The following is a 25,510-nucleotide window of genomic DNA, read 5'->3' on the forward strand; positions in this document are numbered from 1 at the left end:
GCTCTCCAGACCATTCTGAGTGCTTTAAATACATTTCCATTGTTTCCTCACTTGCCGTTTGCCACCCTGGGCTCCTTTGGGAGGAAGGGGGGGAATATAAGTTTGATAATATAAATAAACAAATTCCATCCTGTCCACAGTACTCACCCCAAGCTGCAACACTTCCCAGCCCCACCGCCTTCTGCGCAATCACTGGCTCTGTTTCTCACCTTCCTTGAGTGTTTTTGCCCGACTGGAATATATCCTTGAACTCTGATGACGCTTACTGCTTGTCTGGAAAGAGGGAGCTATGTGAATATGTAGTGGGAAAAGCCAACTGTGCAAAGGCAAAATCCACATTCGTTGCTCTGCCTGCTTTGGCCTCTGGTGCTGCCCATTCCTGGCATGTGGACCCCTGAAGATTGGCATGTAGACAAAGTGGTCCTGGGTCTGAAAATGGTTCCAGACCCGAGGTAAATTGAAGGTTGGAAAAGGGAGAAAATAACGGCGTGTGGGCGAGAGGAAGGCTGGAATCCTGAACAGGAGCCCCCCAGTTTTATGTGGGAGAATACAGTGCCCCATTGTGTAGCAAGTCCCTTTGCACAGTGCCAATAACGACACTATCCCAACTATGCTTGCTGGACTTTCCAGCAGACAATCGACACTTGAAATCCACAGCCTTTGCTTGCTAAGTTTCTACCTACTAATGCTGCCCTAGCAGAAGCCAAAGAAAAACAAGTTCATAAAGCTGAACCAAAAAGTTTTAGATGTGTCTTGTTTTTTCGCATTTGGCCTCTATTTCCGTGGAAACTGAAGAACAAACTGGAACCAGCAGATGACACGGATTGTGCTGCTGGTGGCTTGTTCAACTTCCATTTCCATGGAAACTGATGCAAAACGGGGTGGAGAGAGAGGAGAGAAGGTAAAGGTTCATACAGACAACATTTTAGAAGTAGCTGTTTCTTCCTTCCACTTTTCTAGTCCTGTGAAATAGCAAGGCCCTGAAGATGCTGTATATGAGAGCCTGTGGACATGAAGGGTCCACTGTGCTTTCGCGTGATTAATTTTCCAAAGAAAATGCAGTATGCAGAACATTGCTTAATAAGCTTTGCTTGCATAGAAACCTTTTAACTGCAAATAAACAAACAAACAAAAAGAGGCGAGAATAGCATACAATCATAGTGTGAAATCAGAAACTTATCAAGGCCAAGTATGAAGAAATGTTTATATAAGCTTCATCATCACAGGTGATTATTTACACAACCTATTAAAAAAATTAATGGTGCAACATTACGAATGCTTACTCAGAAGCCAAGTCCCACTGTATGAAGTGGTGTGTATTTGAAAAGAAGCGTGCACAGGATTGCAGCATCAAGCAATAAGAAGCTTCCCCTACCAAGCCCAAAAATCAAAATAATGCTGCTTCAAGCTGTTTTTACTCCTTGCAACTGTTTTAATGCTATTTTATTCTTTTTAAAACTGTTACTGGATTTTAAATAGCTTTATGTCTAGTTGTGAGCTATGGCCTTAAATACCACTAATTTATTATTATTATTATTTCTGGTTTCCATTGCACATACCTCTCTTACTTTTTCTTTCCCTTCCACTTTTATTTTTTAACTTGCCACCACCTTTTTGTGCTGGCCTTCATTTTCAATGAATTTCTTCACTTTCCCAGGTTGTAGTGCTATTTGTTCAGAGTTTTTTAAAGCAGCAGCAGCAACAACAACAACAATACAATAAAATATTAATTAGTACTGTGAGAGGAACCCATGGAAAAGCAGCTAAATACTAAAGAACATCTCAGTCTGCCAGTGTTATATGCCCATAGTTAAGCCATGGAGGAAAAACTGTAAGCATGTGGAAATTCTCTTTTTAAATCTTTTGAACAACTGCTGGCCCACAGCTGAGCCTGTAGCGCCAAGAAAAACACTGAGGAAGCATCTTTTCCTCTGGCATCATGTACCTTTCATTTTAAAAAAACTAAAAGGCTTTGTGTTCCTAGAAATATGACCCTCTGCTATTTTGCTTCCTTTTGCTCTTGTTTGTTTGCAGGGTCCTATTTGTTAGCTGCTTTGACGGCACATATTTATTTAAAATATTTATATCCTGCCCTTAAACAAAGTCCTCCGGGTGGCTAACAGTCAAAGACAACGAACACAGAAAGTAAAATAAAAATCATTTAAAAATATAAAAACAGCTTCAGATCTAGATATAGAGGTAACACAACATTTTGCAGAATAAATAATAAAAATAATTAGTAGTAGTAGTAGTAGTAGCAGCTAAAAGGTCTAATAAGATTGAAAGGTGTCAAGAAAAACATAAAAGAAAGGTCCAGATAAGCCTTTTGGGGAGGACTTATTCTTTCTGGGGAGGTGCAACCACAAAAAAGACCCTATATCACACTGCACCTCAGTGTGGCATGGTAAATGGGCTTCTGCACTCTGGGCAGAACGTTATGCCTATCTTCACTTATGGGATGTGTCTCTCAATGTCATCTTTTGCTGCTGCTTGCAAAGGAAAGTGTGAGTTGCCCTCCCTCGCCAATAGAACTACCCCACTCCAGTGCACTATTTAATATATGTCTACATAGAAGCCTCACAGATTTCATTGGGACTTACTCCTTGCGTAAGTGGCCTTAGGGTTGCAGACTCAGGGATTTAATAACTATGTGTGGAGCTGTTGTTTCTGTTAGGCTAGTAGGTGGAGTTGCTGTCAGTCACTGAAATATATTTGACAGTGTTGCATGTTCAACCTTTCTTGTAATAAAATCAACGTGATGGACAACAACTAAGACAACAGGAAAGTGGAGCAGAGAAACATAATATGTTTGGACAGCAGCATTTTAATCTTAATTATATGATGAACCTTGCTATGGACCTCGGTTGGTCGCCTTGGTTATCCAAGGGGCCTGGTAGGAATTTTTTCCACTTGGCAGATTGGCTCCAGCTACTTGGTTTTTCGCCTACCTCGTAGCAAGTCATCACAACTTTGTAAGGTTTGGCAGTTAGGCATTGGAAATGCGTTGTGTGTTGGAGGGGAGGTGATGGCCATCCCCTACCCCTCCCCTTGAAGGGTATTCCGTTAAAGGAATCCGGCGGTCGTGGTTCCTGTCTGATGCCCTGGTGGTGGCTAGGGCCATGGCACGACCCTCCTCCGGTGACTCTAGGGGAAAGTTGATTCGCATCAACAAGTTCCCTGTACAGGTTGTTAACCCTTGTGTGACTCCCTGCAGGGCGGGCAGGAGTCAAGTATCGTCTGTTCAGATCCAGTGCCTAAGCCAATACCACTCACATTCTGTAACCAATAAAGTTGTGGCCTTTTTTAGCCCATTAACCTAAAATACTTGTGTCCATGTGTCTTATCTCATCACAAAGCAGGGAGCGGGGTCTCGACTCACAACAACATTTTAAGCCAGGGAGCTGACAGTCACCAGCTATTACGTCAGATTTGAGATGACTTTGTTATAAAAGCTGTAAAGTTTCACCCATCAGCATCCCAAAGCCACAACTGACTGTAATCCATGCAAATTGACTGGGTCCCTGTCCAGGCTGATTGTGCAAGCAACAAAGCCTAAACAAATATGAAAGGAGCATAATGCACTTGACTCCCTGAAGCAAATGCATGATGGCAGCAGCAAGCTGGTGGCCCATACATTTTCCCTATCACCCCAAGGAGAGCTCCCATGAACTGACTCTGTGTGGTTATTTCCCCATAACAGATACAATAAAAGACACAATGAACTTCAATATCTCTCTTTTTAAAGTATATTTCTTTAACATAGACCTTAGGTGCTGAACATGGCCCATATACTTTAGTTGTACAGCTCTTCTTAAATATACCTCCTTACTTTTTATGCCTTCCCATGTATTTGGTAGGAAAATGCATAATTTGTTCCCAAAGTTTTTCTAGAACTTATACCCAGCTTTGGAAAGAAGGAGGAGAAGGAATGACAAGATTTTTAGCAATAAAATTGGAAAGCATGGGAGCCAACAACTGGAAGGTACATGACTGACAAAACCACACCAGTGTTTTAAAGGAATGTGTTTACCATTGGCAATAAATAAATAAATTCAGTTGTTAGAGAAAGAAATATGAATGAAATTGACTTACAAACAATTTAGCAATCTGACAGTCTGCATTTTAATATAAATAGTATTAAAGATTAATTTTTCATTCTTCACATGCCCTAACTATAATTGTTGTCTGTTATCATGTTATCAGAAGCAGTTCCTGTTGGATTTCACGATGAATACTTTGTGCTCCTTCAACAGGATATCCTTCGTTTGTCCCCATCAACACTATGATGAGCAAAGCTTTCATTGCATTCTGTGCTTGGCGATGGGTGGGTCAACAGCTGCTCCTAGCAGAGGAAAGGTAACTATAGCAACAAAAGTTATCTGCATCCTCATGTATTTCCTTGTGCCCACCCCAGTCCATGCTCCTTCCCACCGAACCTCTGAAGCCACCAACCAGCTGGCAAGATAAGAGAGCTCAAAGTCTCTTGGGCCAAAACTCTCCACTTGAATAAAATGTTGTTCAGTCGAAATCGGAGACCATCAGAAGCTAGTTAGGAGTGGCAGATGCTAGCAATGAGGCCTTGGCTGCATCGCCTTTGCTCTAAATGTGTGGTCAAGCTGTTGCCTCTTCTGTGCTTGAGTCTGAACTGCAGCACTTTCTTAGCAGCAACCGTTTCCCCATCTGCAGGTCCCCGGGTCAAACTCAGCTACAGTTTTGGCCGAACTTTTTTGGGACTTGATAAATGCAATGCCTGCATTGGAACATCCATTTGCAAGAAGTTCTTTAAAGAAGAAATAAGGTCAGACTCTCCGTACCATGTTTGGGGTGGGGACAAAGGGAAGTGGAAGTCTAGCTCTATTAATATTGCTAACTGCTTGGGGCGGTGGGCATTGGGAGGATGAGCTGAAGCATGTAATTTGTCACCAGTTCACATCTGCTGTGTGTGTACTTGTCAGTAGTGAATATCACCTTTACAGCCATCATAGTAAATCCCCACATCATCACCCTGTGTAATTTGTAGTTGAATCCTATGCCCACTTACTTGGAAGTAAATCTCACTGAACTCAATGCATGCATTCTCTTGCACAGGCTTCCACTGTTAAGTTGTCAAATGACTAACCTGTCTCAGAATCATTTGCACCAATACCATTTTCAGGAGCAGCTGTTAAAAAGTTGCCCCTTCTTCTTCTTCTTCTTCCTCTTCTTTTTCTTCTCCTCACCCCCTCCCTTCACCACAAGGTCCCAGGGTGGGCTACAATTACATATAAATTTTTGAAAACAAATACTGTTTTAAATGCAGTTAAAACAGATTACAATCAAGAGAATAAGATCCTAAAATACACATCTCAGGTGCCAAATGTCAGGGTAAAGAGGTAAGCAAAGAATAAATTTTAACAGCTATATTTTAAAATATGAGTGCAACCACCACCTAGAATGTGCATAAATACATCTTGGCTGTGTAGAGTGAATCTGCTGCACTTCATTCACGCCAGGAAAGGTGTTAGAAATGGAATTTATGTGACCGGTTCTAGCAAGGTTAGATTCATTTTGATTCTTATTAGCCCCATATAGGCTCTAGAGGAGCTCACAGCTTTATTCTGGTCTTGGGGTTTTTTTTAAAAAAAACAATATAGGCCAAAATATTGGAATTCCAGTATACCATCACCAGAAATCCCAAGTAGCAACAGAGCTGCTAAATAAAACCAGTATATTTGCCTAAAGGTAAAGGTAAAGGGACCCCTGACAGTTAGGTCCAGTTGCGGACGACTCTGGGGTTGTGGTGCTCATCTTGCTTTACTGGCAAAGGGAGCCAACATTTGTCCGCAGTCAGTTTTTCCAGGTCATGCGGTTAGCATGACTGAGCCGCTTCTGGCAAAACCAGAGCAGCGCACGGAAACACCGTTTACCTTCCCGCCGGAGTGGTACCTATTTATCTACTTGCACTTTGACGTGCTTTCGAATTGCTAGGTTGGCAGGAGCGGGGACCAAGCAACAGGAGCTCACCCCGTCACGGGGATTCGAACCACCGACCTTCCGATCGGCAAACCCTAGGCTCTGTGGTTTAGACCACAGCGCCACCTGCGTCCTTGTATATTTACCTACCAGACGCAAATGCCTTTCCTGAATAAATAGTTTCTAACCTTCTAAAAGTCAGGAGGGCACCGGCTGCAGAGAAGGCTTGGGTTCTTTCAGCCAACTGCTGACCCTCTGATGGTGGTGGCATGCAAAACAAGGCCTCACCTCAGGATCACCTTAAGGCACAAGGGGAATATACAGCAGGAGGAGGAGGAGTAAGCAGGGTTCAGGCTGCATAGCACTTCAAAATGTCAAACCCAGCTCATAATAAGAGCTCTACTTTAGGTGGGCTGTGCCGAAGGATTTATTTTTCTTTACATTATCAAAATTGACTGAAGCATGAACGAGGCTCAAGCATTTTCATCTTGCCAGGATTTTGTTAAGCATGTCAGGACAATTGTCAAACATAAATATTCTTCTAGTGAGAGTAAAACATCTACACAAACCATTATCATAATCATTAGATCTATTTCAGATTCACAAAGCAGAGATAGCCAAGATAAAAGTTATTAAGGTAGATGACAGCAGGTAAAGAGTTTTAAAAGGGAAGAGTTCACTCTCTTCTAATATGATTTATATACGGAAAGGTGCTTTTAAAGAATTGGCAGCACGGTGGTGAAAAAATTTCTATATTAATAAATTATAGTTTTAATGCACCACTAGCTATATTATTACTATTACACCAAACAGAGTCAAATTACATTTTTAGATATCTGCTTCTATATAAAATATACTTCACTAAAGCAATAAAAAGTCTTGGTGGAGTTGCTATAAAAGACTCATTTCGCGTTTTACATTTATATTTAAACCACTAAAATGCCTATCATTATGACAGGTGGGTCGTGACTCTAGAGGAAAGACCTATAGATTGCAAGAACCCTGGCAATGTACAGAATATCTACAGCCTGCATATTTTTGCTAATATACATGGGAGAGAAAGTAAAGAGTTCATTAAGAACCACTCAGGAGTCAAGGCTAGGTCTTCGTCCACTCTTGGTCTAGTGTGAATTTGGAGACAAACTGGACTTATTTGTTGATTTAGTGACACATAACCCACCCTTCTAGTGCTTTTGCAGAGAAGCTCACAACAACTAAAATACAACATCCCCATAATAAAACACAATACAAAATAATATCTATCTATGAATGAAAGCAGACCCAACAGACATAAATCACAAACAACGTTCATCATATAAAATATTATCTCCTGAAAGGTTTTCACCAGCTGGTGGACAGTTGCCAAGAAGGTGGGCAAACAAACCTTAAAGGGCAAAGTTTTCTATATTATGGTTTGGCTCTGCATAATATGTATAATGTCTGGAGAGTAAGAGCTCCACATTAAGGAAAATATACAGAAGAGCAGATTCAACAAACAACAACAACAACAACAACAGAATTAGTGCCTTGGGCACAAGCTAACCTAAATCTGCCCATCACCACATCACCCACCCCACACCATCCTGTTTCTCTTTATGGCTGAGGAAGGTGGGCACCTTTCCTGGCATCATTGACTAGCAGTTAGGCACAGACCCAAGGGAGTATTTGGATGAAGAGGAGAAACTGGAGATCGGATATATTATTTGTCACTAAGAGGGTACTTATAGGACCCTGTTAATTAAAGTTCAGACCAGTAGTTTTTAAAATACCGGTAGTCATCATTCACACTGAATTACCTCAGAAACAACTTAGCAGGGATTCATCAATGCTCTCCTGAGTAATGATAAATAAGCTTTCCTGAAAGGCAACTTGCCTGCTTGCACTGCCAGTCAACCTAATAAGTGTAGCCAGTACTCCACATAAAATGAGTGTGCCCATGGTATGCTGGACTCCAACTCCCTTCAACACAGCCAGCATGCTCAATGGTTAGGGATGCTGGGAGTTGTAGTCTGCAGCATGTGAAGGGTGCCACATTGATGGTCCCTGTTATGCAGTTTTTTGCAGCTCATGGTCTTACTTTGCTCATTCTGATTAGCACTTTGCTACAGCTTCTTCACTGGATGGAAGGGTTTAATAGCAAACAGCTACCGTGACAGGTACAGGGGTGGGGAAGGGAGATGCTGAATCCCCCCCAAAAAAGAGAAATCCACCCTGGGTGAACCATAGGTATGCTTTATTTATTTCACTTCAGGCTGTAGTAGATTCTGCTGATTCTGAGTATATCAAAACCATTCTGAATGAAATGTATCATTCATTCTAAGAAGTGGTAATTCATACCTGTTCTGTTATCATGCAACTTCACGCTACTCCTCTTTTCTTATCTTTGTCTGGATTAACTCTCATTAGCAAAATGGAATTACTAGCTCCCCACCCTGTTGAGTAATGAGTTCTGGTCTATGTGGTAATATTGCTTTTAAAGCCTGAGATTAAATAACTTGATGTAAGAGTGAACTGCTATTCTGGCAACACCCATGATAAGCATTTACAAAGCATGTCAGGTCATTGGTGAACTGGTTAAATGCGGATAGAGTCATGTTCCCAGAGCTTTTTACCTTTGCCCTGCAGGTTTCCAGATGAAGACATCCGTTTGGGTTAATTTATGTTCTTGTTGGTACTGAGTGTTAATGATAGGATGCAGCAGTTTTAATTGATTGCAATGAACAATGGCAATTATGAATCACTTGCATACAAACCACTTCACAACCTTCATAAAGTTTGTCCTCAAAGGAACTCTGTTAGGCTTGCCTTGGAAATTCCCATTTCATAGTTGGAGAACTTAGGCCAAGAAGGAGGCTGCATCAGGTTTCATGGCTGAACAGGGGGCTTCACCCCACCACCACTCTCTCAATACCAAATTACCCCCTTGGACCTGTCCCTGTTGGCATTTATCTGTCTGAGGAGACAATGGAAGGGTGTGTCTTTAGGGGTTAAGTCTAACTGTTGGAGTGCCTGCTGTTGCTGTAGACCACATTGACTCTTATTTAAGGGCCGTTTAAAAGTCCGCCCGGCCTCCCAATATATACCTATAGGCATTTTTACATATGCTTAAAGACGCTCTTGCTTCATTAGGTTTAGACATGAAAATGTGAATCCTGTATTAACCATAATGTTCATTGGCATTGCAAATGCCTCTCCTCTGTCTCCCTTGCATGAGCAACAATCAGATATTAAAATAAATAAAGTAAAGTAAAAATGCCCCTCAGATTTCCTGGGTCCTGAAATGAAACACAACTTTGAATTCTCAAAGCTGACATTAAGACTGCTGCCCAGCTTGCTTTTAGTCCCTCCTGCGCTTGTGCCTGAGGTGCACAAATGTAGCAGGCAAAGCTCTTCCCATCTTTGTAACTCCACACCAAGTTAGGCAAAGCATCACTTTTCAAAAATTCTCCATGTCAGGTTGCTGTCAAAGTGAAAGGAGCAGAGTCAGTAAAAGGGGGGAAAGTGCTGAATATCTAAGAATTACTCCTCATTTAACAGGTTGCATTCAGACAGCACTTTATTTTGCTTTCGTGAAGTTACCTGTTAACTTCCACATTTTATGTGATCTTTCACATGATATAAAAATGCCACTGCTGAAAAGCTAGTGGAAGTCTAGTACTCATTTCCGGATTATTTGGTTCCAGGGGGAAAAAATCAAGTGGCAACCCCACTAATCAAAGAAAATTGTGGGAGTTCTGCATTCTAATTTCATGCAACCCCTTTAACGGGGAACCCTGGGATCACTGCTGCAGGGGGGGCCTGGGTCACCGCTTCATGCCCCACCCCCCATAGGGAGGGGGGGTGCTGCACGCAACCATGCAAAAAACGCCCCTCATTTGATGTGGGGAGCAGTCATTATTTCTGTTTAAGGCTGTGGTAGATTCCTTGCAAGTCAGGCCATGTAAGGTGCTGAAGGTGGCATAAATGGTTCCTCCCCATTTTATCCTGTCATCTTGCATGTGGGGTACTCTAGGCTGAGCGATAGTGACTAGCCCAAGGGCACTCAGTCAGTTTCATAGCTAATTTGGGATGTGAATACAGGTCTTCATAGTTGAAGGCAAGTCCTCTATCTCCTACACCACAATGATTCCCTGTGTTCCACAAGTAGGCTCCATGGAACACAGTGGGACTTACTTCTGAGCAAATGTGCAGAGGATTACACTGTCTCTGTGATCATTCACAAATCTAACTTGCCAATTCAACATTCTCCCAAACTCAGGGGAGATAAAGGACTAGATTTCATTCAGTTTTGTAGAGGAGAAATGAAATCAATTTTAAGATACTCATGCTCAAACCACACACTTCGAAGGGATTCTACTAAAATTGGTTTTAAAGCAAGGGATTCTGTGCCTAAAACTGTACACGTCTCTCAAGATCCAATTTCTCAAGATCCAAAGGAAGATATGCATGTGCATTCTAAAAATTAAATTTATGCAAGGGGGAGGGAGGCAAGTTTTAAAGCATGGAATCTAGTTTTGTTTTGTTGATGGATCTGCATGAGGTTGCATTCTAACCCAGCTGTAACCCAAACAATCTTGCCAGACTGTCTTCAGCTCTCAATGATTAACATTAAATTCATGATGGGGTTAGATAAGGATATTTTTTCTACATTCACATGGAAAATTGGAACAATTGGGAAATTTTCTTGAATGCCTGCCATTAGACTAAATAAAGAAGAAGTTCATGAGGAGTCAACATTATTTGAATGTTTTATCTATGCATCTGCTGCCCCGGGGTTCCTTTGGCAGGGTGCGATAAAAATTGGATAAATTGTAGTAACAAAGAATAATTCTTATATAAAATAGCTTGTAGGAGAGAGAAGAAAGTGTTTGTGTACATGCACACAACTGATTGAGGGGCATAATGAAACAAGAGAATCCTGAATTGGCTCCATTTACTTCCTCAGGAAAAGCAGAAAAAAAGGAGAAGGCTCCCTCTCATACACAATAGCAAATGAGAGAGGAAAGCCTCATAAACAACATGCGTATAAGGCCAAAAAGTATGCTGTCGTGAACTACATCTGAGTGAATGTCACAAATATTAGCTGAGCATTTGACTGTTTCCAGTTGTCTAGGTACTTTGCAGTCAGAAGAATGGAACAGTCTCCCTCAGGAGGTTGTGGACTCTCCTTCTTTGGAGGTATTTAAGCAGAGGTTGGGTGGACATTTGTCATGGATGCTTTAGTTGAGATTCCTGCATTGCAGGGGCTTAGACTAGATGACCCTTGTGTCCCTCTTCCAACTCTACAATTCTATGATTTATGATTCTATGAAGACATAGGCGATTCTTCCTTTTCAATTGCACAAAGGAACTTAGTGTCTGTTTCTTGTGCCCAATCATTATCATCATTGCCAGATTTGTATTAGGAAGTGTTACGGACTGAACGCCTTTATCTTGACCACTGGCCCCAGTCAACAAGGCCAATGGTTAGTCTTCCATCTACGCTCAGAAACAGCCCTCCTAGTATTGTTTTTGAGGCAGAAATAGTAAAGGTAAAGGGACCCTTGACCGTTAAGTCCAGTCATGGATGACTCTGGGGTTGTGGCGCTCATCTCATTTTACTGGTCGAGGGAGCCGGCATATGTCTGCAGACAGCTTCCAGGTCATGTGGCCAGCATGACTAAGCCGCTTCTGGCGAACCAGAGCAGTGCACGGAAACACCGTTTACCTTCCTGCCGGAGCGGTACCTATTTATCTACTTGCACTTCATGCTTTCAAACTTCTAGGTTGGCAGGGGCAGGGACCGAACAATGGGAGCTTACCCATCATGGGGATTCGAACCGCCGACTTTCTGATCGGCAAGCCCTAGGTTCTGTGGTTTAACTCACAGTGCCATGTAGATGGAAGACCCATCAATTTAAGCAGGTTCCTCCCTGGCTTATAAGATTCAGCACACTGCTCTGTTTTGTTGTTGATACATAACTGAATGTTTTATTGATGATGTCTCTGTTTTTACCGATGCATTTTGGTTATATGCAGTATATAGATTTTTTTAAAATAATAATCTTATTGTGCTTTATGTAAACTAGGAATTTTTCATATCAAGGGGTATGTAAATATATTATTATTACAACAACAACAGACATTTAGATGTTATAGTTGTTTCTTCGGTTTGTTTTATAAGCACCCCTTCTGTGGCTGCTTTCCAATTTAACTTCACTCCTGGATATTATTGTGTGGAATTGGAGTGGAGGGGGAATAAGTGATAGCTTTATCCAGTTTCAAAGAATAGAGCCTGCTTGATAAAGGCTTGGTGCCCTAATAAAGAGCGGATACTACTTAGCCACCTTATAGATTTGTTTTGGAATCCTACCTGGAAATGTGAGAATTTGGCAGGCACTGCGGTCTGCTGGTGCTTAGCTGGGCTAAGGTAGATTAACAACATTGCATGTCTTGATTTGATGGCAGGTTTGACAGCTGGCTTTCTTCCAGTTTAAAACTCCCTCCCAACTACCTCTCCTACTACTCTGGGAACTACTCAGATGACACCATAAGTTGGCGGCCAGTGGATCTCTCCAGATTAACCACAAAATACCAGCATGACCAAGCAGACAAGAGGATTTGCACTTTTCTTACCCACACGAAAAGCTGCAGCATCGAGCGAGTCTTGTGGAAAACAGAGAGATTCCAGAAATGGCTAAAAACAAAACGCCTCACCCCTAACCTGGTCCAGGTTGGTATTCAGGGCCCTGAGATATGGGATTTACACAACAGAGTGTTTAACGGGAGTAAAGTGTTTTATTTTTATGGGATCTGGTTCTCTTGTATACACCCCACCCCAACACACACACACCACACATCACAAAGAAATCACTTGTAATTTGCTGGATCTGGCTCAGTTTCTACTAGTTTTCTTCACTACTTGGATACAGAAGGAAGCCATATACACACCAAAGTCACGCCTGAAACTAAAGTTAACATATGGATGGGGTGCACTTAGTAAAAGCCACCCATAATATTGTGCAAAGAGGTGAAGAAAATCTTGCCACACCCCTGTACCTGATCAGAAACCAAATCAAGGAAAGATTCTCTTCATGCATGCACACTGTCCGAATACGCAAACTGCAAACATGTCAGAAAATAATTATTCACCTTAGCCTCTTGAATCTGTATGGTACGGAAAATCAAGCAAGAGTTTGGCAGTCCTTTAGAGACGAACAAATTTATTATGACATAAGTTCCCATGGACTGCAATATGCCATGGATTTGCTTTTGTTTTTGTTACTTCCTCTTAACGTTCCCACCGACTGCCATCTTTGAAGGCTAGCCATTGTTCAGTGCTTACCTCCTAAACTGCATAAGCTAATGTGGGGTGACAGGGTTATGAATTTGGGCCAGGCATGTTGGAACAAGCTGGTGACTGTTCTCTTCCAATCTGGGAGAAAACGCCTATTGCATAAGAAGCTTCAGCAAAAGTAGCAACCTGATCTTTACGCTTTTAGACCCATCCCTGCTAGGTGTTGGTGCCAGTGACTTTCCTTAAAGGGCAACCAAAGCATTACCTGCTGCTCAGCTGATGCCAATGTCTGTGGGGGCATCGTGTCAAGGTAGGGCAGTGTCGGGTCGTCCTCCCCCCCCCCCAGATTCTGGCAGACACAGCCACCCTACAGAAGAAACTTGCTATCCTCCTAGAGTATCAGACACTCTCTGGTGGCCTCGTGCCCAGAGAGAGGCAGGCACCAGCCCAGCACTGAAGTGTCTTTCATCTCTCTCACCCAACTATAGTGATGCATGTCATGCGAGAGGAAGTCTGTTGGCCTTTTTACTGAATTCCTTCTGAGTCACGTAGGTTGAGTGAAGAGATAAATCTCATCTTCTGGCCGTAGTTCCTGCTGTTTGGGGACAGTTGCTGGGCAGTTGCTGTCTCCAAGGAACAGGAGCAAAAGGCCAAGAATTGGGGGGAGGCAAACAACAAAACAGCAGCAAAGCATACCAGCAGCATTGAAGAGCAAAAGAAGGAAGGAAGGAAAATGGAAGCAAGAGCACTGGGCAATGGGGCATTGGATACCCAGAACTCTTTGTTGGGGGAAATGTACTGTGAATACTTTAAATATATAGGGTATATGCAGCAGTGGCCATCTTACCCTCAAACACAGGATGCTGGTTTTTGTTGTTGTTGTTGTTGTGCAATTGTGGAGAAAGAAAGATGCTGACCACTACCAAAGAGCCTTCTCACATTGGGTTAGCAGATAAATGGTGCTGGTGTTAACAGCTAATTTTCAAAAGAAGGAATCGTCTATTTAAGTAACTGAGATGTTTTGCCAAAAGGGAGTTATAGGATGGGCTCTTTAGAAACTTTTTGTCTCTTACTTGACTCTGTCAAACAAATGCTGGCCTGTTTTGTTCTTTCCTTCTTCATCCCTCAGAGCTGCTACATGTTCTTGGATAGGAATAACATTCCAGTCCTTAGGATAGAGCAAGCTCCACAGCACCCACCTGCATGCCCAGTGGCAGATTCAAAGAAACAGAGGCTGGTTTTCTATCATATGACTGAGATGCTCAGAGGTGCAAACTAACAAAGGTGTTAAAGAAAGGCACTGGCATGGCTTACTACCTTACCACTCACAAAATAGATATGGGACTTTGAAAAGTTACAACCTCCCTCACCCATCAAACATTTTCATAATCTAAAAGCAATATCCTTTGCCAGATCAGAAAAAATAGCTCACTTTCTAATATCTGAGCGATTTTTCAAGGGAAATTCCAAATGATATTTTCATAATATAATAATATTTACATACTACTTATCATTGACAAAGCAAACTGAAAAGGATTTACAAAGATTAAAACCAAAATTAAATGCAGAATCTTCTAAGGCCCTTCTTTGTGGGCCTTCTCCTCGAGAGGACCATAGGGTGGCAACACGAGAAGGGCCTTCTTTGCCATGGCTCCTCATCTGTGGAATGCTCTCCCTCAGGAAGTTTGCCTGGCACTTTCATTATACACCTTTAGGCGCAAGGCAAAAATGTCCTTTTTTAACCAGGCCTTTGGTTGATCTGATTGACATCCTGTGCCCTTTTAAAATGTGGCTTTTTGGGGAGGGGGGTTATTATGTTGTTGTTTTTATTTTAATTATATATTTTGGTTTTGTTCTGTGAACTGCCCTGAGACCTCTGAGTATAGGGTGGTATATAAATAGTAGTAGTAGTAGTAGTAGTAGTAGTAGTAGTAGTAGTAGGGAAAGCTTGAGCAAACAGGTGCATTTCCAAGAAAATTTGGAATCACAAACAGTTGTTACCTTCCAGATGTAAGGAGGGAGGGCATTCTAGACGTAGGCTTCAGTATGGAGAAACTTCTCAGGGAGGTATGCCAGACACCCAGCAAATACATGTCACATCCACTTAGAGGGTTTTAAAATTATTTTTACTTTTTGAGCCAGCTTAGTCATTTATTGACCCTTTCTCCCTCTGTGTCTGACCCACATAAAGACGCTTAAGTATAAACAAGCCCATTTGTGCTACTATTATCAGAAAAGTAGACAACTGATATATTGTACAAGCCAAACAACGTTTTAAATGAAAGATAAGCAGCTCTAACAGAGATATCAATATAACCAAATTTCCCACAAGGGAGGCCTCATCACCTGCAACAAATTAAAATAACACAAGATGAATGAAGAAGAAAACAAAAGCATGGACACTGAGGCTTTGACACTTTACACATTTACCTGGAAGTAGTCCTCTGCAACTCAATAGAGCTAACGTCTGAGCAGGCAAACATAGGATTGCACTGCCAGCTCTATCTTTCCAGCTTGTAAATCAAGGAGAGCATCACTGTGAAGAAAAGGACCCTGCCTGCTTGAGCAGAGAAGTGCTTTAATCTAGAATCTCACATTTCCCTTTCCCCTCAAAATCCCCTGTGCTACTCCAAGATTTAAAACGGTTCGGATTTCCAGCCCCCACAGGTCCTCTCCCTTACTCCACAAGATGGCAGCATGAAACATGTCACCAGAGCTTTGTTGGCAAAACAGAACTGCAGCTGTGCAAGAAGTATGGGGAATCCCCTCTAGCAAGCAACCAATATTTCCTATTATGAGCATGTAGAGTTCCATTGCTTTAACGCGAGGGCCACAGCCAACTTTTTATTCAGAAAATGTAGGAATGTTTAAGTAGAAAAACTGACATGGCATATATTCACCGCCTCCTTCTACGCTAGGGCAAGCTTCACATTGCTCTGAGTAGCTTCTGACAGAAGTTTACCACAGTGAGGTGCCTCCCCTCTCTCTGCTCCCTTCTCTCCCCTTGTTCAGTTTGGATGAAACCCAATCTCTGCTGGCTGCCTTGTGCCACACAAATATCTCCCAGAGTGCAAAATCTTTTATGCATACTGTACTTTCCATTTGAGCACTCCCTAGAGCGTTGGAGTTGAGCCAATTTCTCTCACAGGCTAAAGTTTCCTCTCTGTGTTGAAGGCGCCTGCCGAACTTCTAAGTAGGCTCGACATTTGCTGGGAAGTCAAACTCATGGTGCCAGACGGAAAAATCAGTCAGAACTGGGGACAGCCACACAATAGATAAAGTTTGGGGTTTTTATTTTGGTATAACTTTTTAGTGGGCACAATAGCTTTTTCTCCACTTGCCCCAGTTATTTACCGGTATATGCACTAGATTTCAACTAAATAATGCTACATACCCAGTTGGAAGAAGACCAGTTTTTTTTTTTACCAACACTCATTTTTCTTTCCTGGCTTTGGCTACCATTTTACTTGACTACCATGAGTACTGAAACACTGGATATATTAGCAGACCTTTGCGAAATATTGGCAAAATATACTGCTGTGTAGTCACTGTTCTGGGAAAAGGAATTGCGCATTTTGAAGCTCAAATAAAATTATTCCAATGTTTATTTATATTTATAAACCATTCTGTTCCAGAGGCTCAGTGCAGGTAATCTCAGAGGGATTGTTTGTTTGTTTGTTTGATTGATTGATTGATTGATTGATTGATTGAATTCCATTTATGGATCATTTCCCATGAAATATGCTGAAGCAATTTCACAGTAAACAAAAAACAAGAAACCTATCAACAAAAAAAAAACAAAAACAATTACTGTGTGTGTGTGTATGTAAAAAACTTTTTAAAAAATCCATATATTAAAACAAAACAAAAAAATAATTTGTAAAAACAATTTCAAATCCAATAAGGATACAGGTGGGAATAAGTATTCAAATATTCAATACAGGCTGTGAGAAATACTGTTTACTTCAGGCTTGATGAAGTCCTGTGGGAACTTTACAAAGTCTCTCAAGACCTGGGCTGGGTGCCAACCATGGAGTATTTGGCTGGGCAGTGACTTCTACTGCCTGTCTCTTCATCGCCACAAGTCCTGGCTAGGTAGTCACTAGACATAGGCTGCATCTAGACACATCAAATAACCGTTTCAGTTAAACACATTTTAAACTTTGTATGACAAATCGCGTTGGCAATAAGCGGAACTCCACACCACCACCTGGTGTCACAGTGTTATAATGCATATACAGTCAAACCTTGGTTGTCGAACGTAATCTATTCCGGAAGCCTGTTCAGCTTCCGAAATGTTCAACAACCGAGGCAAGGCTTCCGATTGGTTGCAGGAGCTTCCTGCACTCCAGCGGAAGCGGAAGGATGTTTGGCTTCAGGAAAACGTTCGAAAACCAGAACACTTACTTCCGGGTTTTCGGCATTCAGGAGCTGAAACGTTCCAAAACAGGGGCATTTGGGAACTGAGGTTTGACTGTACGACACTTTTTCTTTACCAATCTAGTTGAGTCCTTACCCCCCCCCCCAGTACATTAAAACCCGGAGGGGGGGTGGTGTTAATACCACCCAGTCTAAAAGGTCATAGATAGTTAAGAGTCAAAGGCCTGCTTAAAAAGGAAGGTTTTTGCCCAGCACCTGAAGATATATAATGATGGCTCCAGGTGCACCTCCCTAGAGAGAGTATTCCAGAATGCACCAGGAAACTGCATCAGAGAATCCAAACACAGTGTTACTCCATTTAGGAATACTGTGTTTCTTTCCCTTTTCTTTCATTCTAAATAAAAAGGATAACTACTGCCATGCAAACAACAATTCCTGCATTGCAGGGGGCTGGACTAGACAACCCCTTGGATCTCTCCCAACTCTACAGAATCTGTGATTCTGATTCAAAGGTCTGGAGTACTCTTAGGATTGCACTGTGAATGGCTGGGTTGGTTTTTGTTTTTTTCAACCCGCAGCAGAAAATAGGCATTGATACCCTTGCCTAACCCAGTAATCCTCTTTCATTGACAGGCTAACCAACTGCAAATAGCACATTTCAAAGAAAAGCATCTCTAAAGTACACTTACTCCCACTGCTGCATCAAGGTAGTTGTACTCCCTTGACGGCTGTGTCTTCCCGTATGTAGTTTTGGATACAGAGGAGACTTGACAGAAGTTATTGGGCTCAAGTAATTTTCTTTTATAGTGCAAAGAATTATGACAAGCCTTAACATACTTGAATCAAAATGACAGACCATGAAATAATGTTTTTCACTTTACGCTGCCTGCCCTGTCTGACCCAGCTATCAATTGAGTGGCCTGCCACAATGATTATTTCGTCTGTCACAATGAAAATCTTTATTGCAAACTACAAATGCTCCTTTGCTGAAAAGCCTTCCCAGCCCCAGAGACAACCTCGATTTAACTTTGTGCTTATATGCAGCTCTGAATGGAACACAGCAGCCTATACAGGAGTAAGTTCCAGGTTATGTTACTTGCATTTCAGTTCCAAATAAACGTGTGTGTTTAATGCCTGGAATTATTAAAAAAATGTGAGTTTTTTCTTTTGACTCTTTGTTTGGAGGGATGCTTTTCTTTTTTAGCATTTTGAGTTATATCCAATGGACTCAAGTTAGTCCTGTCCATTAATTGTAGGGAGCCCTACTTGGAGTATGACTAACATTGAATTCAATCCTACTATCTTAAGTCTTTTTTCCTAATATTAATGGGGGGGGGGAGAAGTTGTGTTCCAGATGGACAATGGCTACCATTTAAATTTTCTTTTAAAATAGCCTCCCCGCCCCACAATGTTATGATAGAAGTGTTTTTAGAATTAGATCTGCTGTGGGAGTGAATCGCCATTTGATCTGAACTGGAAAGTGTAGCTACCTTTCTTCACACACCCCTCCACTATAAAGCAGGTGTCTGTACCAAGTCAAAACAAATCAATAAATTCAATCAATTAAGTTTATTGCTCTGCTACAGTGAATCAATATATATCAACTATTCAGTCAACTGGCCAATCGTTTTGGTTACACAAACTTTGACATTTGATTTAAGCTGCTAATTACTGAAAAGAAAACCCGATCATCTAATGCTCAGTTGCAGAAGAAAAAAGGGGAAATCAATAATACATTCATACACAGCAAAATTCTCTCTAAAAAATGAGAAGGAGGCCTAGGCCAATAAATGTTACAAAAAGCAACATCAACTTCAGTGTTAACAAATAGGAAAACCTCCCCCTTTAACCTCTAGATCCCTTTGAGCCATTCCAAATAGCTACACCAAAGGGCAGCTGCCCTTTGGCACTCAGCTCTGGTGCCTCGCCTTAGTTTCCAGCTAAATAGTTAGGAGCGGGCCCAGGTGGGCAGTGCCACAGCAATAACAGTCCTATTTGCCACGGCTAGTGCATTCCAGAGACTAGGGGATCAGGAAGCCAGGGGTGCCCTAGCAGCAAAGCAAACAGTTAATTGGCTCAGGCTACAAGTTGTAAAAGCAACTGCAAAACCATGAAAATATATTTAAGTGTTGCTATCAAATTTTAGGAATGACAGATCTAAACAAAACAAAAAACATTACAAATCTATACACACTGAATCACCATCAGTGACAGTATAAAAAGGTTCTCTGAAACAAACATTTGCACCAGCCATCTAAACAACAAAAGGGTGTGAGTCTGGTGAGTCTTTGTCAAAAGAGAGTTTCAAACGGCAGGTAGCACCAACAAAAGCCTTACGGGATTCTCATGTTCTAAGAATATGCCAGATGCCACTTTCCTGACATTTCCTGATCCCAGTTCATTCAGGGTTCTAAAGCTAAGAACCACTGCCTTGAATTCTGTCTGGAAACTAACTGGCAATTAGTGCTGTTCTTTTAGTGCTGGTTTAATTTGAGCTTTGCAGTAGGTCTCAGACAATATCTTGGCTGACACATTTTGAACTAGGGTTGCCCGGTCAGGAGCACCCCAGATCCAAGTGATACAGGAGGCATTTTGACACCTGTGCGTATGAATGTCAACACATATGAAACTGATGGCAGTGCTTCTTTGTAGCTATTAGGCTATTTTTGCTTTCCGTTTCCCAAGTGAGGGACGCTGTGGCAGTAGGACAGCACCTTCTCATTTCGCCTCAGGAGGCAAAACAGGATGTGCTGCCTCTGCATGTACCCAATCTGCCCCAATTCCCAGGGCTAAATAATATCCTCTAGTTATTTCAGAATAAATCTACTATTGTTGGGAGTTTTCACTGTGCAGTGGGATGTGATTTTCATATGGATCCATTATAAATATCATAAGCAATTTATTCATATTTCTATTATATAAACATGCCTGTGCATATGGGTTCTTTTGTACATCACTTTTCAGCTATGATTTTAATTAAAAAATAATTAAGCAGGGCCATTGAATTTCATGTGTACCTGCTTCTTCAGATGCTCTGTTTAATTATATACAGCAGTGGTAATTTGTAGGGTCAGGTCCTAATCATACAAAGGGACATACAAAACACAGGCCCATTCAATCAAAGCCCCTGTGCTATATGCAGAGAAAAGACTGACCCTTTCCCCTTCTCTTCTTTTTAGGGTCTGAGTACACCGATGCTTCGCTGCCCTTCACAACGGCTGCTGGACCGAATAGTGCGGCGATATGCTGAAGTGGCAGATGCTGGTAGTGTCTACATGGACCATTTCACCGACCGGGATAAATTGCGCCTCCTCTACACACTCTCAGTTAATGCGCATCCCATCATGTTACAGGTACAACTCCATCTGTCTTCCTGTGGTGTAAATTACCACCCCATGACCCAAGTTCAAGTCATTTTGACCAGCTGGAGCTACAGTAAACTTGGTTCAAAAATAGGGATCAGTAGGTTCCATAGCCACTCTGCTGCACAGAGAACTGCAAGAGCCTAAATTTACAAGCCAAGTGGACTGGACACTTGCCTTGACAGAGATCAAGAACAACCTCGTAAAATTGGAATCAATGCACACTATACTGTGACTCCCTCTCTGAGAAGCTGTGCTCAAATGAAAAATGGCAGTGGGAGTATTATTTTGTTTAGCAAAATTGTGTGGTACTTAACCACACAGGTTCTGCTGAACTGAAGAGAGTCATGAAGGCCAATTCAAACAACCATACAGACCCACACCCTCTCAGTGCATACACACAACATATTGAATATAGGCACAGCAAGCCAGACCCTTTGAATTAGCCATTATTAAACTCCCTGAAGTATGCAACATGAACCGAGTGACAAAAATGCACACTAGCCAATTCACAGGCTAATTCACACAGCTGGTTTCCAACGTGCACACTCTAGCCATTCAGAAAGAGAAATTAAAAAGTCAGCACAGACTAAAAAGAGAAGTCCCAAAGTGGTGTTGTCCATCAAACTTGAGCCTACATCATACAAAACCAGAGGGCTGTATTTTAAGCTGAGAGGGTGTTTTTTAAGCAATCAGAAATCCTGCTAAGATGCTGAATGAGGCCTTAGTGATATACTGGTATTACATGCAACATCTTGATAGCCAACATTAGGTGCATAACTTGACAATTTTATATTTGGAAGAATCTAAGAGGGCAACATGTTCCATTTTATTAAATCTTTGCTTTTGGAAATCATGGGCATATTTGACCAACTTCTAGTGAACGAAACCAATGGTTCATATCCCACAAAACTATGGACCCCAGACTGATATGGTATGAAGGTCTTTGGGATGCCAAGTGGAAGACTTTTGCAGATATGAGTCTCCTTGTGTAGGGGTGTCATGTCAAGGACTGAACCTGGGGGCCTTGCACATGCAAAAGATGGACACTACTGCCAAGCTAAAGCACATAGCCACAAGCACTCTAGAGGTGGTGGTTCTTTTCCACCTAGCTGTGTATCTCTGTTGTTTTTACAAAAGAAGCACATCATGATTATTCACATCTTTCTTCCTTAATGTCTACAAATGTAGAAACAAGCATTAACCTATAATAAAATTCCATTAAATACAATGGGGCATATTATTGACTCATATGATTCCTTAGGGTGTATATCTAAAGCCTTGGAGTAGCTGTTAAACAGTTTAAAGCTGACCCTTGCGTTAACTTCAGCCCAGATTGTTGAAGGTGTGCTTAAATTGGTCTTAACTTTTTATTTCAGCAGGTCGGCAAGTTCATATGGGAGAAGGGAGTCCTGTTAATATAGTTCCTTCTTCTTTTCCCCTTTATGAATATTGCAAAACTTAACAATACATATTTTATCTTTATGTTTTACTTTGAATTGTACCTTCACAAAGTTGGTGTCTGAGAATACCTTTGTCAACACATAACCATGTTATCAGAAGGGACAACCCTGTTGCACAGTCTTCGGTGGGTAGTGGCTGTCCATCAAAAAGGGTGAGGTGATCAATCAGCATTCATTGTTACTTAACAGGGTAGTAGGAACAACTATTTATTTCTTATAAAATCTTCCTTTTACTGGCCATTACCAGTGAACACTGATTTATGGCTGATCGCCTTAGCCATTTTGATATCTCGGAGGAGACTGTGACATTGGTTTGCCTGTTCTGAGTAAAGAGAGGACACCTAGAAAGGGGAGGTTTTTATTCTGGCTACCTCAAGAGAAGAAATTTTACCATTTTGGAAGTGGCTGGCAGTTTTTGCATGAATGCTGCTGTTGCAGTGGGACGGATACTGCTATTGGAGCTGTGCACTAGGTTGGCTGAGGGCCCAGCCAAATCAGGCATGTATGGAGGGTCTCAGATGAGTTGGGCACACACAGCCATTGGTCAGGTTGGATTGGCCCAGAGTGACTGGTGGCTGTAAGGAGGGAGGGCATAAGGCAGAAAGGAGAGCTGGGCAGCATGTGAAATAGGCCAGTGGATGCACCTTCCCAAAAGAAAGTAGGCCCAAGCAGTGGCTCTCCTTCCTCCTTGATGACTTACAGGATCAACAGCTGTACAGCTGAGGCATAGATCCTGCATAGGACTGGATCCTCCTCCTTAACAGCTGTTAAACTGTACTACGCAATCCAGGCATAGGCAAACTCGGCCTTCCAGATGTTTTGGGACTACAGCTCCCATCATCCCTAGCTAACAAGACCAGGGGTGATGGGAGTTGTAGTCCCAAAACATCTGGAAGGCCGAGTTTGCCTATGCCTGATCCAATCTTATGCTGTGCTGGGGCCCTAACAGTTTAAAAGGGACTTAAGGGTTAAACAAAATGGTGATGGGGAGACTTAGTTTCGGGGACAAATCAGGGATGGGTGGCCCCCAGGATAGCATATTGCCCTGATATGGGGGCCTCAGAGCAGGGACACGGGGTGGATTGTTTGTGGGCAGCCCTAATTGCTGTGAATGCTCTTGCAGTGTGTTTGCTTTGACACTTCATAATATACCAGCTCGGAAGTTATGAATTCGAGTAAACAAAATATGACAAGACATTGCAATCCTTCAGTGCTCACTTCTTCAAAAGGTGTGGTGGAACTTCTGGTGAGGAGGGCAAAACAATGCACAAGTTAAGCCAAGATTGAAGGGGCTTTTTAAAAGGTGGGGTGTATTCTTACCTTCATATCATCGCATAAATAGTCCCACATTTGCACTAACACATTTTGTGTCCTCTCTGTTGGACAGATTTTCCCTGGAGCAGAAGGGTGGCCATTTCCAAAATACTTGGGGTCCTGTGGCCGGCTGATAGTCACTACCAGCACCAGACCTTTGAAGGAATTCTATGGCTCGTCTTCTGATGTGGCAGCAGACCTAGCTCTTCAGCTCCTTGCTATCATCAATTCCATGAGGAACAATGACCTGAACTATTTATTCTACTTTACCCATGTCGATGCTGGCACATTTGGCGCTTTCAACAATGGACATCTGTTTATTCGGGATGCCAGCACACTGGGAGTCATTGACAAGCAGGAAGGTACTCAGCTTCATCTTTGAATAAGCATCTGCCACAAGAGGATATGATGAGGCAGGAGCGGGGGGGGGGGGGGGAAATAGCTCTTTAGCTTCAAGCTTTTTGATGGTAGATCAGTTAATTAAAAGGAACGAAAGGTGACAATCTGTATACCAATAAGATTCTGTGCAACTGGAAATTAGCACATTCAGCATAACTCAAACACACATACATGAACATTCATATTATAGCAGAATTGTCAGATTACCAAAATGAGCACATGCACACTCTAAATGTACCCACCTGAAGCAAAGCCAGAGAGCTCCAAAGCAAAGCAAGACAACTAGACGTATAAGTTTGGGAAAAAGGAAGAGAAATAGCTAGCTTTCAGCTAGAAGAAAAAAACTGAGGAAAGTGCCAGGATGGATGGTAAAACAAAAAACAAAAAACCTATAGTCAAAGCAGCTGGGGAAAACATTCTACAGGGTCCAATCCTAGGCACCTGACAAGCACAGGTAATCAGAGAGAACAAATATGGGCATAAATATGGGCAGTAAGCAATCAAAGCACATGAGTTTACCAAGGGTAATATGGAAACTAAAGGAGAGATACTCCAGGTTCCAGCATTTTAAAAATGGGCAACCTGCCCCACCCATCAAGAGATCCTGGGACCAGCTACTCACTTTAATCTATTAAAAGTATGCCCAACTTCTCTGGAGAAATATGGAGAGAAAAAGAGGTTTGTGATTAATGCCTGCTCTGTTGTTTGCCGGGCAGCTTGATGGTTTCCCTAAGGATAGATCCCCCGTCCACAAGTTCTTAGAAACAGCTGAGGCAGCCTCGAGCAGCTTTCACAAAAGGTAGACCATTTGACTGATGATGCTCGCATTTCCTGTACATTTTATAGCTTTTACCTGAAACCCAGTCCTACGAAGTTTAGATCTAATTTCAAAATGTAAGATCAAAGCCCAAATTGAGAAACGTTATGTACAGTACAGTCCTTCAGAGGACCGTCTCATTTCAGAGTTCAAGGAGAGTCACATGACTGAGTGCTCAATATGTCCCTGTACATGGAAAGATAGCATGTTAGGGAGAGGGCTGGGACACAACTATTCTCTCAGTCATAATATGTAATATGGGCAGGGTAAATAATTAATTATTCATCATCATCATGGAAGATCCTTGTTCTTAGACAGGCATAGGCAAACTTGGCCCTCCAGATGTTTTGGGACTACAACTCCCATCATCCCTGACCACTGGTCCTGTTAGCTTAGGATGATGGGAGTTGTAGTCCCAAAACATCTGGAGGGCCAAGTTTGCCTATGCCTGTTCTTAGAAGATGGGAAGAGATGGAGGCCTCATACCTTGCCAAAGACCTGGCAGGATAAAACTTCTGTTCTTCTACTAGCTCATACCTTTTCCCTG

General features: G+C 42.0%; 1 protein-coding gene across 5 annotated transcripts in view; it reads left to right on the top strand.

Annotated features, from left to right (window-relative positions):
- DIPK2B (divergent protein kinase domain 2B) overlaps window positions 1–25,510 on the top strand; it is a 183,706-nt gene that overhangs the window by 156,151 nt on the left and 2,045 nt on the right. For 3 of the 5 annotated variants that reach the window (XM_053386864.1, XM_053386865.1, XM_053386866.1), the window contains exons 3-6: window positions 4,254–4,356; window positions 12,400–12,664; window positions 20,788–20,961; window positions 23,821–24,109. In XM_053386864.1, coding sequence (XP_053242839.1) covers window positions 4,283–4,356; window positions 12,400–12,664; window positions 20,788–20,961; window positions 23,821–24,109 — 802 coding nt within the window. In that variant the 5' untranslated portion in view covers window positions 4,254–4,282. Of the gene's footprint in view, window positions 1–4,253; window positions 4,357–4,437; window positions 4,799–12,399; window positions 12,665–18,157; window positions 18,684–20,787; window positions 20,962–23,820; window positions 24,110–25,510 lie in introns of those variants that run through there. The other 2 variants (XM_053386863.1, XM_053386867.1) reach the window with 2 other exon arrangements.

Source organism: Podarcis raffonei, chromosome 4 (assembly GCF_027172205.1).
Source record: "Podarcis raffonei isolate rPodRaf1 chromosome 4, rPodRaf1.pri, whole genome shotgun sequence".
In the NCBI taxonomy this organism is placed as follows: Eukaryota; Metazoa; Chordata; class Lepidosauria; order Squamata; family Lacertidae; genus Podarcis; species Podarcis raffonei.